The sequence below is a fragment of the Pseudonaja textilis genome, chromosome 16, assembly GCF_049901715.1.
Source record: "Pseudonaja textilis isolate UNSWEBS1 chromosome 16, rPseTex1.2, whole genome shotgun sequence".
Lineage (NCBI taxonomy): Eukaryota > Metazoa > Chordata > Lepidosauria > Squamata > Elapidae > Pseudonaja > Pseudonaja textilis.
The window spans coordinates 1,388,345-1,401,841 of NC_142005.1; the positions used below are offsets into that span (position 1 = coordinate 1,388,345).

At 44.8% G+C, this 13,497-nt stretch overlaps 1 protein-coding gene across 3 annotated transcripts in view; it reads right to left on the reverse strand.

The window, feature by feature from the left end:
• The window catches only part of SIPA1 (signal-induced proliferation-associated 1), a 51,166-nt gene that overhangs the window by 2,984 nt on the left and 34,685 nt on the right, over positions 1 to 13,497 (reverse strand). Inside the window, exons 11-16 of one of the 3 annotated variants that reach the window (XM_087914146.1) lie at positions 12,705 to 12,795; positions 11,413 to 11,587; positions 10,432 to 10,530; positions 9,831 to 9,906; positions 5,900 to 5,981; positions 4,301 to 4,385 (exon numbers count right to left, since the gene is read on the reverse strand). In XM_087914146.1, the coding sequence (XP_087770272.1) occupies positions 4,301 to 4,385; positions 5,900 to 5,981; positions 9,831 to 9,906; positions 10,432 to 10,530; positions 11,413 to 11,587; positions 12,705 to 12,795 (608 nt within the window). Of the gene's footprint in view, positions 1 to 4,300; positions 4,435 to 5,899; positions 5,982 to 9,830; positions 9,907 to 10,431; positions 10,531 to 11,412; positions 11,588 to 12,704; positions 12,796 to 13,497 lie in introns of all 3 variants that reach the window. The other 2 variants (XM_087914147.1, XM_087914148.1) reach the window with 2 other exon arrangements.

Below are 13,497 nucleotides of genomic sequence, written 5' to 3' on the forward strand. Positions count from 1 at the left end.
ATCCTTCATCATTCTCCTTTCCTTCCTTCCTTTTCTCTCTCCCTCCCTCATTCTTTCCTCCCTCCCTTCCTTCTCCCTCATTCTCTCCTTCCTTCATTTCTTCCGTCCTTTTTTCTCTTTCCATCTCTCCCTCTCCCTCACTCTTTCCTTTTCTCTCTCTCTGTCTCTCTTTCTCTCTGATTTTAAGCTGATTTTAAACAGACGCGAGTCCCAATCTCTAAATAGCCCATGCCAAGTTCAGCATCCGAACAGCCTGAGGAAACCTGAGACCATTTTAGGAACTATTTACAAAAAATATTTACAAAAAAGGAGGAAGGCATTTTAGGAGATAATGAGATAACCCGAGATGACCCCAAACTTTTTGGAGTGACAACACAGACAACAAAAAGCAATAAGAAAAATTATCACAATGGCCCAGCACGGACTCCAGTATTGTGTGGATAAAGATCAAATACATTACAGGTAGTCCTCAACTTCCAACCGCAATTGTATCCCCAATTTAAGTTGCTAAATGAGACGTTTGTGAAATGAGTTTTGCTCCGTTTTATGACCTTCCTTGCCACTGTTGTTAAGTGAATCACTGAAGTTGTTAAATTAGAAACCTGGTTGCAAAGTGAACCTGGCTTCCCCATTAGGTCTCAAAAGGGGATCGCCTCCTAGGACACTGTGTCCGTCATAAATACAAGTCAGTTTGCCAAGTGTCTGAATTTTGACGGGACTGCGGGGACGCTTAACAGTCGTGGAAAAAATGGCCGTAAGTCGCTATTTTCAGTGCCACTGTAACTTTGAACGGTCACTAAACGAATGGCTGTTCTGTATAGGACTGCGTAAATAGACGACTTATATTTGTATACAGAAAATAAAGACCCACTGTTGGCATGTATCCCACGCAAAACCGTATTAGGAACGGAATTAATTTGCTGTTGTGATTTAATGCAGGGGTCCCGGGATTTGTGACTCCGCCTACTTTAATGACATCATCAGGAGGGGCCCTGTCACTTAAACGCTCCCCCGCCCCACATCCTTCCCCAGGTCAGCGGCAAAGGCTGACATGCAAAGCTTAACGCTGACCAAAGGAAAATGGATAAACGACAAGCCACTTTTTTTGAACCACACCCTGAATTTTCTCTCTCCTGGTTTTTCTCTTCCAGAACCAAAATAATCTTATTTCCTGGCAGATTTTTTTGCATGACGTCTTTCTGTTTTTCCCTTGTCTCTTTATTTTATTTTATTTTTTTGCATTTGCAAATCAGACCGAGGCCATTGCTTTTTTTTTTCTTTTTCCCCCTCTTCCCCACTGTTAGTTTTTCAGTTTGGTTTTGTGTTGAAATGTTTTCCTTGTTTTGGGATGCTCGCCTGCTGGCCGTCTGCCACCGAGGTATTTACTGAGCCAGCAAAATAAAGGCAGAGGAACTAAGGACTGAGGAAGACACCCAGGGCAGCCGAAGTGATCTTGGATTAAGATCCAAGAATTCTGGATCCAGAATTGAAAAGAATTTATGCATTCGCTAAAATTTTATTTACATGCACACCCAGGTGTGTCATTCTCTTTCTGGGGCAAGCTCCAACATGGGGTTCATAAATAATGAGCCAAAAACATTCAAACGGACGATGGCAGAGAACTGCATTTTTCAACCTTAGCAACTGTGGACTTCCAATCCCAGAATTCCCCAGCTAGCCATGAAGGGAGGGAGGGAAAAAGGAGAAGAAAGAAAAGGAAGGAAGGAAGGAGAAATAGGTTCAGAGGGAGGGAGGAGAAATAGATTGGCAGGAAAGGAGGGAGGGAGGTTGGAAGGATGGAAGGAGAAATTGGGAGGAAGGGAAGGGAAGGAGGGGAAATAGGTTGGAAGGAAAGGAGGGAGGGAGGTTGGAAGGAAGGATAAATTGGGATGGGGAGGAGGAAGGAAGGAAACGAAAGAAGAGTGGGGGATGGAGAAAGCAACAAAAGGAGGATAGAGAAAAAAAGAAAGGAGGGAGGGAGGAAAAAAGGAAAAACTACTCATTTATTTCATACCAATGTTTCTCAGACTTGCAACTTGAAGACATGGAGACTCCAACTCCCAGAATCCACGCTGGCCAGGGAATTCTGGGAGTTGAAGTCCAGGTATCTCAATGTTACTAAGATGGAGAAACGTTGCCATTGCCATTTCTTAAATGCCTGAGATTAAAAGCAAAATAAAATAAGCAGAGATAAAATCAGTTTATACAAACTTTGGGTTCCTCCAACCTTTATTACGTCCATTTTCTGCTTTATTTATATTGATATATTTATTTTCTCTTGGTCCTTTAACTTCTGCCTTCTCTTTTCCCAGGAACCTTGCAACTCCAGCCAACCACAACTTCCTCTGCCTTCCCTGACTTCTGCCCGCAGGGCTGTGCTTATTTTGTGAGTCAAGTTTTGTGACTCTCTCTGCAAAACTCCCAGTCACTTTTTAAAAAAAAATGTTTTCCTTGATATGGGTCACATTCTGCCTTTGGGGCCCTTTCATATCTGGCTTGGATTTATTTTTGCACTAATATTTTATTGCAAGTCATTCCTACTGCATTCAAGTTATATCTCCCAAACCTCATTTCTAAGTATCCACGCAGATCAAGATATTGGGAATCCCCAAAGTGTGAAAGCAAGTTTAGGATTGTTTGTATATTTATTTGTGTGTGTGTGTGTGTGTGTGTGTGTGTGTGATGTGCGTGCCTTCAAGCCAGTTTTTTTTTTTAATTCCTGGTGACAGTCTAGACAAATTCCTGCAGTTTATGACTTATCTATTCTTCTATGCAACTATTTTAAGCTCTCTTGGGCTCAGTTCAGACATGCAAATGGCAATTTGGGATGATGACATAGGCCAGTGTTTCTCCACCTTGGCAACTCTAAGATAAGTGAACTTCAGAACTTCCCCAAATTGGGAGGGGGGTGCAGGCCTGACCCACCTCCCTCTTTTCCTTTCCCTTTTGTTGATCCCAGTTGGAAGGACCTTGGAGGTCTTCTAGTCCAACCCTCCCTGCTCAAACAAGAGGCCTCTATTACAGACAAGTGTCTTTCCAGTCTCTTCTTGAAAGCCTCCAATGAGGGAGCTCCAACAATATCTGGTGGCAAACAGTTCCACTGATTAATTGTTCTCACTGTCGGGAAATTCCTCCTTCGTTCTAGGTTGCTTCTCTCCTTGATGAGTTTCCATCTGTTGCTTCTTGTCCTGCCTTCTGGGGGCTTTGGAAATTAGGTTGCCCCCCTTATCTTTGTGTCAGACCCTCAAATATGGGAAGACAGCTATCGTGTCACCCCTAGTCCTTCTCTTGGTTAAGACGAGACATACTCAATTCCTGCAACCTTTCTTCGTATGTTTTTGTCTCCAGTCTTCTAATCGTCTTCGTTGTTCTTCTCTGCACTCTTTCTAGTATCTCAACCTCTATTTTATATTGTGACACGAAAGGAAGACGAAACTAGACGTCTAAGGAGATTCTCAACCATCCATGTCATAGTTATCCCCAAAGTGCTTTTTTTTCCAAGAGGTAGCCGGACTGTCTGGTTTTTCTTTGAAGACTCATCCAAGAAGCTTCTTCAGTTCTGACTGGATGGTGGGGAACGGAAGACAGCTGGTCATTTGCATCCTTTTTAGTGGGTCGTTGAGGCCACTCGGAAGTTTATCTGTGTCCTCAGGGTCACCTAGTATTGCAAATGGGGTGTGGAGCCTTCTTGGAACTGCTGGGAACTACTCAGGTGACTCTGAGGACACAGATAAGCCTCCAAGTGGCCTCAACGACCCACTAAAAAGGATGCAAATGACCAGCTGTCTGCAAGGGGTATCAATCCTTCCATTCCCCACCATCCAAGAAGCTTCTGGGATGAGAAGCAAAACGTCTTCAAAGAAAAATCAGAAAGTCCAGTTGCTTATTGAAAAAGCACCTCTGGCACAAGGCAACGCTAGGTTCTCTGTTCCAAGGAGGGATCGCCCTAACAACTGTGCCAGGCTGAGTGAATTCACCTCTCCTGAAGGAGAAAATTTTTCCCCTTCATGATTCAAAGATAAACAAAACCCTCTTGGATTAAACCAGAGAAAACCAGACAGGGTGAAGCACTGGTGCCTGAGATATAACAATCAGGAGATGACTCTGCGTGTGGGCAAGCTGCAGAATTGTCTGGAAAAAGAAGAAGCAGGCTTTGGGCAGATTTGCAAAAAGAGAGATTTGAAAGAAAGGGACAAGATTTCCCAATTAGTGGCTTTAAAAACAAAACAAAACAGAGGAATGCTCTGTTTAATTAAAGTTGTTTAACAATGGAAGGATGGCTCCAAATGTTACGGCTCACTTAGCATCTCCTTCGAGTCCTGGCGGCGGTCGGGATGAGTCCCTGCCGTTTTCGTGGCAAACTTTTCGGAAGTGGCTTTCTTGGGCTGAGAGACGGAGAGAGACAGGCTCAAAGTCACCCAGGAGGCGTCTACCCTGAGGACGAGACTAAAAATTCACATTTCTGGCCTCAAATCTTGACCACAGCACCAAACTGCCTTTAATCGGTCTGCCGGACCTTTGTGTATTAATTTATAGACGTTGCAATTTTACTCTTTTGAACGGTGCAGCAGAAGAAATAAAATTACAGCTCTTAACTCCGCACCCTAGGAAGCGCGGTGGCCTGTTTTATGTTGCGTCTCAGGATGCAAAAACACTAATTGCAGGAACTGGCTATGTCTCAACTTGTAACCATTCGTTTAATGACCATTTGGGGTTACAACAGCGCGGGGGGGTGGGGGATGACACACAGCCATTCCTCTTACTTATGGCTGCGATAGCATCCCTGTGGTCACGTCAATAAAATATGGATAACTGGCACCTATTTACAACAGCTGCCGTATCCATCAGGACTGTCACTTGTCTGAGATGGTATAGGTTCTCCTGCTTCAGCAGGGGGGTTGACTAGAAGACCTCCAAGGTCCCTTCCAACTATTCTATTCTATTATTTCTATCCTCTATATTCTATTCTATTCCATTCCATTCTCTATTTCATTCTATTCTATTCTATTCTATTCTATTCTATTCTATTCTATTCTATTCTATTCTATCCTATCCTATCCTATCCTATCCTATCCTATCCTATTACACTCTATTTCATTTTACTCTATTCTAATTTCTATTCTATTTCTAACCCTAATCCCTATTCTATTCTATCCTATTTCTATTTCTATTTCTATTCCTATTCCTATTCCTATTCCTATTCTATTCTATTCTATTCTATTCTATTCTATTCTATTCTATTCTATTCTATTCTATTATTTCTATCCTCTATATTCTATTCTATTCCATTCCATTCTCTGTTTCACTCTATTCTATCCTATCCTATCCTATTCTAATTTCTATTCTAGTCTAATTTCTATTCTAGTCTAATATTCTATTCTATTTCTATATTCCTAATCCTTATTCTATTCTATTCCTATTCCTATTCCTTATTCTATTTCTAATCTTAATCTTAATCCTATTCTATTCTATTCTATTCTATTCTATTCTATTCTATTCTATTCTATATTCTACTCCTTATTCTATTTCTAATCCTAATCCTATTCTATTCTATTTCTATCCCATCCTATCCCAAGGTCACTTGCCCACTGGGGAGCTTCCCAGTCAACGCCTGACATCCAAAGTCAACGGGGGAAGCTGGATTCGCTTAACAACTTCAGCGACCCGCTGAACGACTGCGGGTGGAGAACAGGTCATAGAATCGGCTACCAGTTGATTAACAATCCCCTTTGCTTAGCAGCGGAAAATTCTGCTCCAAATTGCGGCTGTTTTCAATCGCGGTCTCCCTGTCTCTGACTCTCCTCATTCGAAACCTAGGACACCCCCACCCCCCCGCTGTGATATTTTTTTGGGGGGGGTGGGCGGGCTTCTTTTCCTTGCCTGCGTTTCTCGTCCTCACCTTCTGAAGATCGTCCTGCAGCTCCTTCAGTTTGAGCTCCAAGTACAAAACTTTGTCGGCCAGGCTGAGGGCGTGCTGAGACCTGAAAGCGGTTTGGCAAACGAAAGCAGAAGACGGGGGCAGCGCGTTAATTGTGAGTCAATCCAGGCGTGCACAAACAAGCACACTCCAGGAAATGCGTCTCCCCATCAGCCTTTGGGTAGGATTTTATTATCCCATTCTGGGCTGGGCTGCCTTGAAAACAATACAGGTGTCAACTCATAAAATATTTCTATGGGAATTTTAGCATTGCCAACAGAAAGGGAGAGGGGAGCAGTGAGGCGGCATGGAAATCAAAAGTGCATTCCATAAATGTTTTCAAAGATAGTAACTAGGTGACTGAAGTTTCTGCTGCACAAAAATCTAACTGGAGAGCACGATTGATGACTCTGGGCTAGGGAGGTGTCCCATTGGAGAATACGAATTATGATACGCCCAGGGGATGGAGGGAAAACCAGGGTCAAGGGTGACAATGAATGATGTGTCTCAGAGTTGGCTACACCCAGGCAGTGTCAGACATGTTAACTCCCAATAAACCATTCTGAAGTTTTGGAAGTTTGGCTCAAGACTCAGGATTTAATTGGGGGTAACTGCCGGAAACCTGACAACAGGTAATCCTCGATTTATAGCAATAGCACTTAGACTTATATAGCGCTTTACAGTGCTTTTACAGCCCCCTCTAAGCGGTTTACAGAGTCAGCCTCTTGCCCCCAACAATCTGGCTCCTCATTTTACCCCCCTTGGAAGGACGGAAGGCTGAGTCAACCTTGAGCCTGGTGGGATTCGATCTGCCAAACTGTAGGCAGCTGGCTGCAGAAGTAGCTTGCAGTACTGCACTCTGACCACTGCGCCACTGAGGCTCCTGAATTATAGCTGTTCTTTCACTGACCATTCGACGTTAAAATGGCAGTGAAAAAAGCCATTTACGGCCGTTTTTCACACTTCTAACCATTACAGCATTTCCCCTGTGGTCACGTGATCAAAATTCAGATGTTTGGGAACATATTCACATTTATGACGGTCGCAGAGTCCCAGGGTCCTTTGATCCCCTTTTGCGACTGTCACTGATTCAGATTCAATTCGGATTGGCTTAATAACCATGTTCCTAACTTAACAACGGCAGTGGTTCACTTAAGAACTGTGGCAAGAAAAGTTGCAAAGTGGGGCAAAACTCACTTAACCAATGCCTCACTATTACCAACCTAAATTCTGGGCTACAACTGTGGTCGTAAGTCGAGGAGTACCTGTCGCTAAATCAGGGGTAGCCACTTATGGCAGCTTTACGACGGTGGACTTTAACTCCCAGAATTCCTTTTATCTCCATGATCATGTGATCAAAATTCAGACGCTTGGCAAACTGGCTCGTACTTATGACCGTTGATGTGTTCCCAAGGCCACGTGATCTTTTGCGCCCTTCTGACAAGGAAAGTCAATGGGGGAAGCCAGATTCACTTAATGACCGTGTTACTAACTTATCAACTGCAGCGATTCACTTAATGACCAAGGCGAGAAAGGTTGTAAAACGGGGCAAAATTCACTTAACCAATGTCTCGCTTAGCAACAGAAACTTTGGGCTCAATTGTGGTCATTAATTCGAGGACTTCTTGTATTACAAAGCCAATTTTTCCCCCACCAGAATGCTTAGACGGCCGCATGGAGCTGAATGCAGCAAAATACGTATGGAGATTGGCTGCAGGCCAAGCTTCTGTTTGGAAAGGAACATTTCTGTCCAGGGAGGAAAAACATTATTGGTATAATTTTGATTAATTAATTGAATAAAAATATTAAAGTTATGTTGAGGCCAGAGTCCACTAGATGGCAGTGCTTAAAAAATAAACAGGGTTACATTGGTTTCATTTAGGGGTCTTCAATTCAGGGGTCTTACAGATAGAGCTATAGATGTTATAAATTAGAGACAGAGGGTATATAGGTATAGATAGATATATTAATAAACAAACAGATATATTAATTAGAGAGACAAATGATGATAGATAGACAGACAGACAGACAGACAGACAGATATAGATCAGGGGTCTTCAAACTGGACAGCTTGAAGACTTGTGGACTTCAACTCCCATAATTCTTCCTCCTCCAGTCATGTTAGCTCAGGAATTCTGGGAGTTGAAGTCCACAAATCTTAAACTTGCCAAGTTTGGAGACCCTTGATATAGATGATTAACAGATAGCTATAGATATTGATTAGAGATGGATGATAGATAGATAGGATAGATAGATATAGATAGGATAGATAGATATAAGATAAACAGATACAAATAGACAGAGCTATAGATGTTATAGAGACAGAGGATATATAGGTATAGATAGATGATTAACAGATATATTGATTAGAGAGATAGATAGGTAGGTAGGTAGGTAGATAGATAGGTAGATAGATAGATATAGATCAGGGGTCTTCAAGCTCGATATTTTTAAGACTTCTGGACTTCAACTCCCAGAATTCTTCCTCCTCCAGTCATGTTAGCTGAGGAATTCTGGGAGTTGAAGTCCACATGTGTTAAACTTGCCAAGTTTGAAGACCTTTGTGATAGATGATAGATATATAGATGATAGATTGATTGATAGATAGGTAAATAGGTAGGTAGGTACGGAGAGAGGGAGGGGGGGGATGGATGGATGGATAGATGGATGGATAGATAGATAGATAGATAGATAGATAGATAGATAGATAGATAGATAGATAGATAGATATACATACTGTAGATCAGGGGGTCTTCAAACTGGACAGCTTGAAGACTTGTGGACTTCAACTCCCAGAATTCTTTCTCTTCCAGTCATGTTAGCTCAGGAATTCTGGGAGTTGAAGTCCACAAGTCTTAAACTTGCCAAGTTTGAAGACCCTTGGTTTAATTCAAGGTAGTCCTCGACATACTACCACAATTGAGACCAGCATTTCTCTTGTTAAATGAAGCAGCTGTTAAGTGAATTTTGCCGCTTTTTACGACCTTTCCTGCTATAGTTTTTAAGTGAATCATTTAAGATCACATGAAGTCTTAATGCCACTTTATAATGCCTTAGTAAGGCCATACTTAGAACACTGCATCCAGTTTTGATCACCACACTATATAAAAAGACGTTGAGACTCTGGAAAGGGTGCAGAGAAGAGCAACCCGGATGATGAGGGGACTGGAGATTAAAACATTTGAAGAACGGCTGCAGGAACTGCGCTTGGCTAGTCTAGGGAAGAGAAGGACCAGGGGAGACACGATAGCAGTGTTCCAATATCTCAGGGGCTGCCCCAAAGAAGAGGAGGGGGTCAAGCTATTCTCCAAAGCACCCGAGAGAAGGAGAAGAAGCAATGGGTGGAAACTAATCAAGGAGAGAAGCAAACCTAGAACTAAGGAGAAATTTCCGGACAGTTAGAACAATTAATCAGTGGAACAACTTGCCTCCAGAAATTATGGATGTTCCAACACTGGAAGTTTTTAAGAAGAGATTGGATATCCATTTGTCTGAAATGGTATAGGGTTTCCTGCCTAAGCAGGGGGTTGGACTAGATGACCTCCATGGTCCCTTCCAACTCTGTTATTCTATTCCACTCTAAATTCTGGGACTTGCACTCCGTCCACCTTGAAGCATACCGGCTGGGGAATTCTGGGAGTTGAAGACCACCAATCTTAAATCACGCCGGCTGGGGAATACTGGCATTTTTAGTCTCTCCATCCTAGATCAAGCTGGCTGGGCAATTCTGAGAGTTGGTCCACTTAATCTTAAATCTGCCAAGATTGAGAAAATCCTGTTCTGGACAGCATATAGGAAACAAGGTGGACAAGGTCTCCATCCCTCTTTAATTTCCCCCTGTTATATCTCAAGCTTCACACACACACACACACACACACACACAAACACACACACACACACATTTCCTTCTTACTCATCAATGGCTTGTGGCTGACCGGCGCATCTCTGGGTCCCCGTGGAGCCTTCTCGATTCTCCAGAATATGCTGGCCTGAAGTCACACAACAAGGCACAAGTAAGGATGACAATTATCAGGGAAACAAACTGCTTTTTGCAAAGCAAAAACAGCCTATATCCCAACTTCTGCCGTTTCCAGGGAGTAACGAGGCAGAGAAAAAGACTCAGCTTGAAAAAAATTAAAAGCTACATGGACTGAAGTTTGTGATGCCACCCAGGTGGCGAATGAAAAACCAGCAGGAAAAGATCTCAGAGGAAACCAAGAAAAGGCCTTGAATGATAAGATTTTCTCTGACTGATGATGTTTTTCCCTCCTACTTGAAGTTGTGTTGGAAACGCTAAGGCTGGGTTTTCCCGGTGGCAGCCATTTTAAGACGTGTGGACTTCAACTCCCAGAATTCCCCAGCCAGCACACATCACAAAATGGCTGCCGCTGGGAAACACTGCTCTAGATTAAAGGGCCAAAATATGTTAAGCTGGATTAAGGCAGCTCGAACCTCATCAAAGACCATCAATCCACAGGGATCCATCCAGGAATCGATCCACTCCTGCCACTCACCTTCGTGGGAGAGTGCTTCCAGGATGTTGTTACAAGCCGATGCCAGATTGGCGATGGAGTCCCACTCGTCTTCCAGGGATTCCCCAGCGTCAGAGAGAACTGTGGCAGGAAGAGAGAAGAAAAACCTTCACCGCCAAGTGACTTGGGCTGGGAGGGATGGGGTGACCCCTAAGGAGATTTCCCCTTTTGGGGGAAGGGGAAAAGGAAGGAAGGAAGGAAGAGGAAAGGAGAAATGGAGGAGATTAGGAAGGAAGGAAAAGAAAGAGAAAGAATAGGAGGAAGGAAGGGGAAAAGGAAGAGGAGGAGAGAGAAGAAGGAAGGAGAAGGAAGAGAGGAAGAGAGGGAAGAAGGAAGGAAGGAAGGAAAGAAAGAAGAGGAAGAGGAAGAATGAAGGAGGATGGAATGAAGGAAGGAAGAATAAGGAAGAGTGAGAGTAAGAAGGAAGGGAAAGAAAGAAAGGAAAGAAGGGGAAGAGGAAGGAAGAAGAAGAGGAAGAGAGGGAGGGAGGAGGGAAGGAAGGAAAGTAAGACATGAGAAGAGAAGAGGAAGAATAAGGAAGAGAAGAGGGAGGAAGGAAGAGGAAGTGAGTAAAGGAAGGAAGGAAGAAAGAAAGAAGGAAAGGAAGAGGAAGAGAGAGGGAATGGAGGTGAGTAGGAAGAGAGAAGAAGGAAGAGAAGAGGAAGAGAAAAGAGAGGAGGAGGAAGAGGAAGGAAGTAAGGAAAGAAGAATGGAGGAGGAAGAGGAAGAGGAAGAGGAGGAAGGAGGAATGGAAAAGGAAAGGGGAAGAATCCTCAACACGACCACTTTGGAGAATCCTGACTTCCGCTCCAAACATCCCCATTGTAGCATGTTGTGCACCCACACTTTACACAGAGAGAGAGAGAGAGAGAGAGAGAGGGAGGGAGGGAGGGAAGGAGGGAGAGAGAGAGAGAGAGAGAGAGAGGAGAGAGGAGAGAAAAGCCAGTGTGGGAACTTCCTTACTTTTGGTGATGGAATTCCGTAGCGAAAGCGTCCGGGGCAAAAACTTATTGCTGTCGCTCGCTTCCAGAGACGGCAAGGCCTTCTCTCCCGGTGGTGGGGAAGACGGAAAGCCTTTGGCCTCCTGAGCTACCAGGCCAGGCGTGTGATGGTTCACTACCGCCTCTCTCGGATGGTCCTGCAAACGCAACGAAGGGAGAAAGGAGGGGTAGGTTAGGTCTGACATGGATGGTTTGGCCCAGAGAGAAATCCGCCATTTTGGAGAAACTGCCAAGTTTCTCCCCCGACATCATCGTCCCCGGCCCGGTCCCAGCATGCTCTACAAAAAGGTAGGGACTACAATGCCCAGAGTTCCCAGCTGGGTCTCCAGATTCATGGGAAATGTTACTCCTGGCAGCTCTTCCAGGTAGATTATACAGGGCGTTCTCAACTCATGACCACAATGTAGCCCACTTTTTGTTGGTGTTAAGTGAGAAATTTGTTAAGTGACCAAAAATTCAGGTCCTCCTTGTTTTGGTACATTGAGGATTCTCTGCATTGCCATTTTGTGAGGGTAGAAATTGCCTATCAGGGGAATAAGCATCTTCATGCTAGGTTGATTCTCTTGGGACAGGTGTCGTGCCCCTGTCAAGAGTCTGAATCCGAGGAGGAAGACGAACAGCTGACAGGGAGCGGGAGTGTGGATCCCTTGACTGTGGAGGAAAGTGGGGAAGGGCAAAGTCCGGCTGGGCAGAGGTAAAACGAGGGAGAGGGAGTTCAGAGGAAGATCCAGGCCCACCCCCTCTTCATCCTAGGATACGCAGGGAGGAACGGAGAAGAGAGCAACGTGGGTTGCATGGCTTACAGGGAGGAAAGGGCCCTGATTCCCTTCATTAGCCACAGCTGGGAAGACAGTTGGTAAGAAAGGCAGCCTGACTTTATCCTGTGTTGTTGTGGCTTATCTGTGTTCCTGGCATCTTCCTAACTATATGAGTTTTGCCAAACAAATTACTTCAGTTTGGCTTGTTTGGACTTTAAATTACAGTTGTGTTGCTCATGTTTTGGACTTGATTCTCTGCAGCCCAAGGCTGTTCCTGGGAGAGTTTTTCTCCAGCCAGAAGGTAACCAGGACCTTGGGGGCAAAGTTGGAACTGATAAAGGGACTCTTATTGCTTATCTGGCTGTGTTGCCTTTGTGCCACGCCCCTTTGGGTCATCATAACAGGTGTGGTCTGAGAATTTCCTGCATTCTCATGGGGTCAGACAAGATGGCCTTTGAGGTCCCCCCCTCGACACCCAATTCTATGAAACACTTACCAGATCTCGATCCGGGAGGGCTTTGGGAGTGGTTGCCAAGATTATGTCTGGAGGAGGATTGGAGGTAAGAGAGAAAGTTTTGGGTGGAATCCTGCAAAGACAAGAAATACCGTGTTCCTCCAACAATACGACCTCCCCCAATAGGAAGACCCAGCATGTTTTCTAGGCATAAAATGAAATTAAGCCCCTTCCCCCCAAATTTAGGCCTATTTTAAAACATGCAAAATGGGGGGAAGGGCGGGGAGACTTTCCGTTAGGAACCGCCCCGCGGGCAGGAATTCCTCACCACCAGCTGCTCCTAATGGGCGATCATGGCAGAGCGCGGAGAGCTCCCTACTCCTGCCAAGCACCTTTGCGGCAGACCCAAGGCCTTCAGCGCCCGCCGCTGTTGATTTCCCTTTTGCCCATGCCTCCGCCACGTTTGGAACTGCCACTTCCACATTTGGAGCACCACTGCTGTTTGGAGCACCGCTGCCATTTCTGCATTTGGAGCTGCCGCTGCGTTTGGAGCTGCCGCTTCCGCATTTGGAGCACTGCCACTGTTTGGAGCACCACCGCCATTTGGAGCGCCGCTGCCACTCCAAACACGGCGGCAGCTCCAAATGTGGAAATGGCAGCTCCAAACATGACGGCGGTGCTCCAAATGGCGGCGGCACTCCAAATGGCAGCGGCACTCCAAACACGGAAGCGGCAACTCCAAACATTGCAGTGGAATGGGCAGAAGGGAAAGGAACAGCGGCGGGTGCCAAAGGTCTTGGGTCTGCAGCAAAGGTGTTTGCTGGGAGTAAGGAGC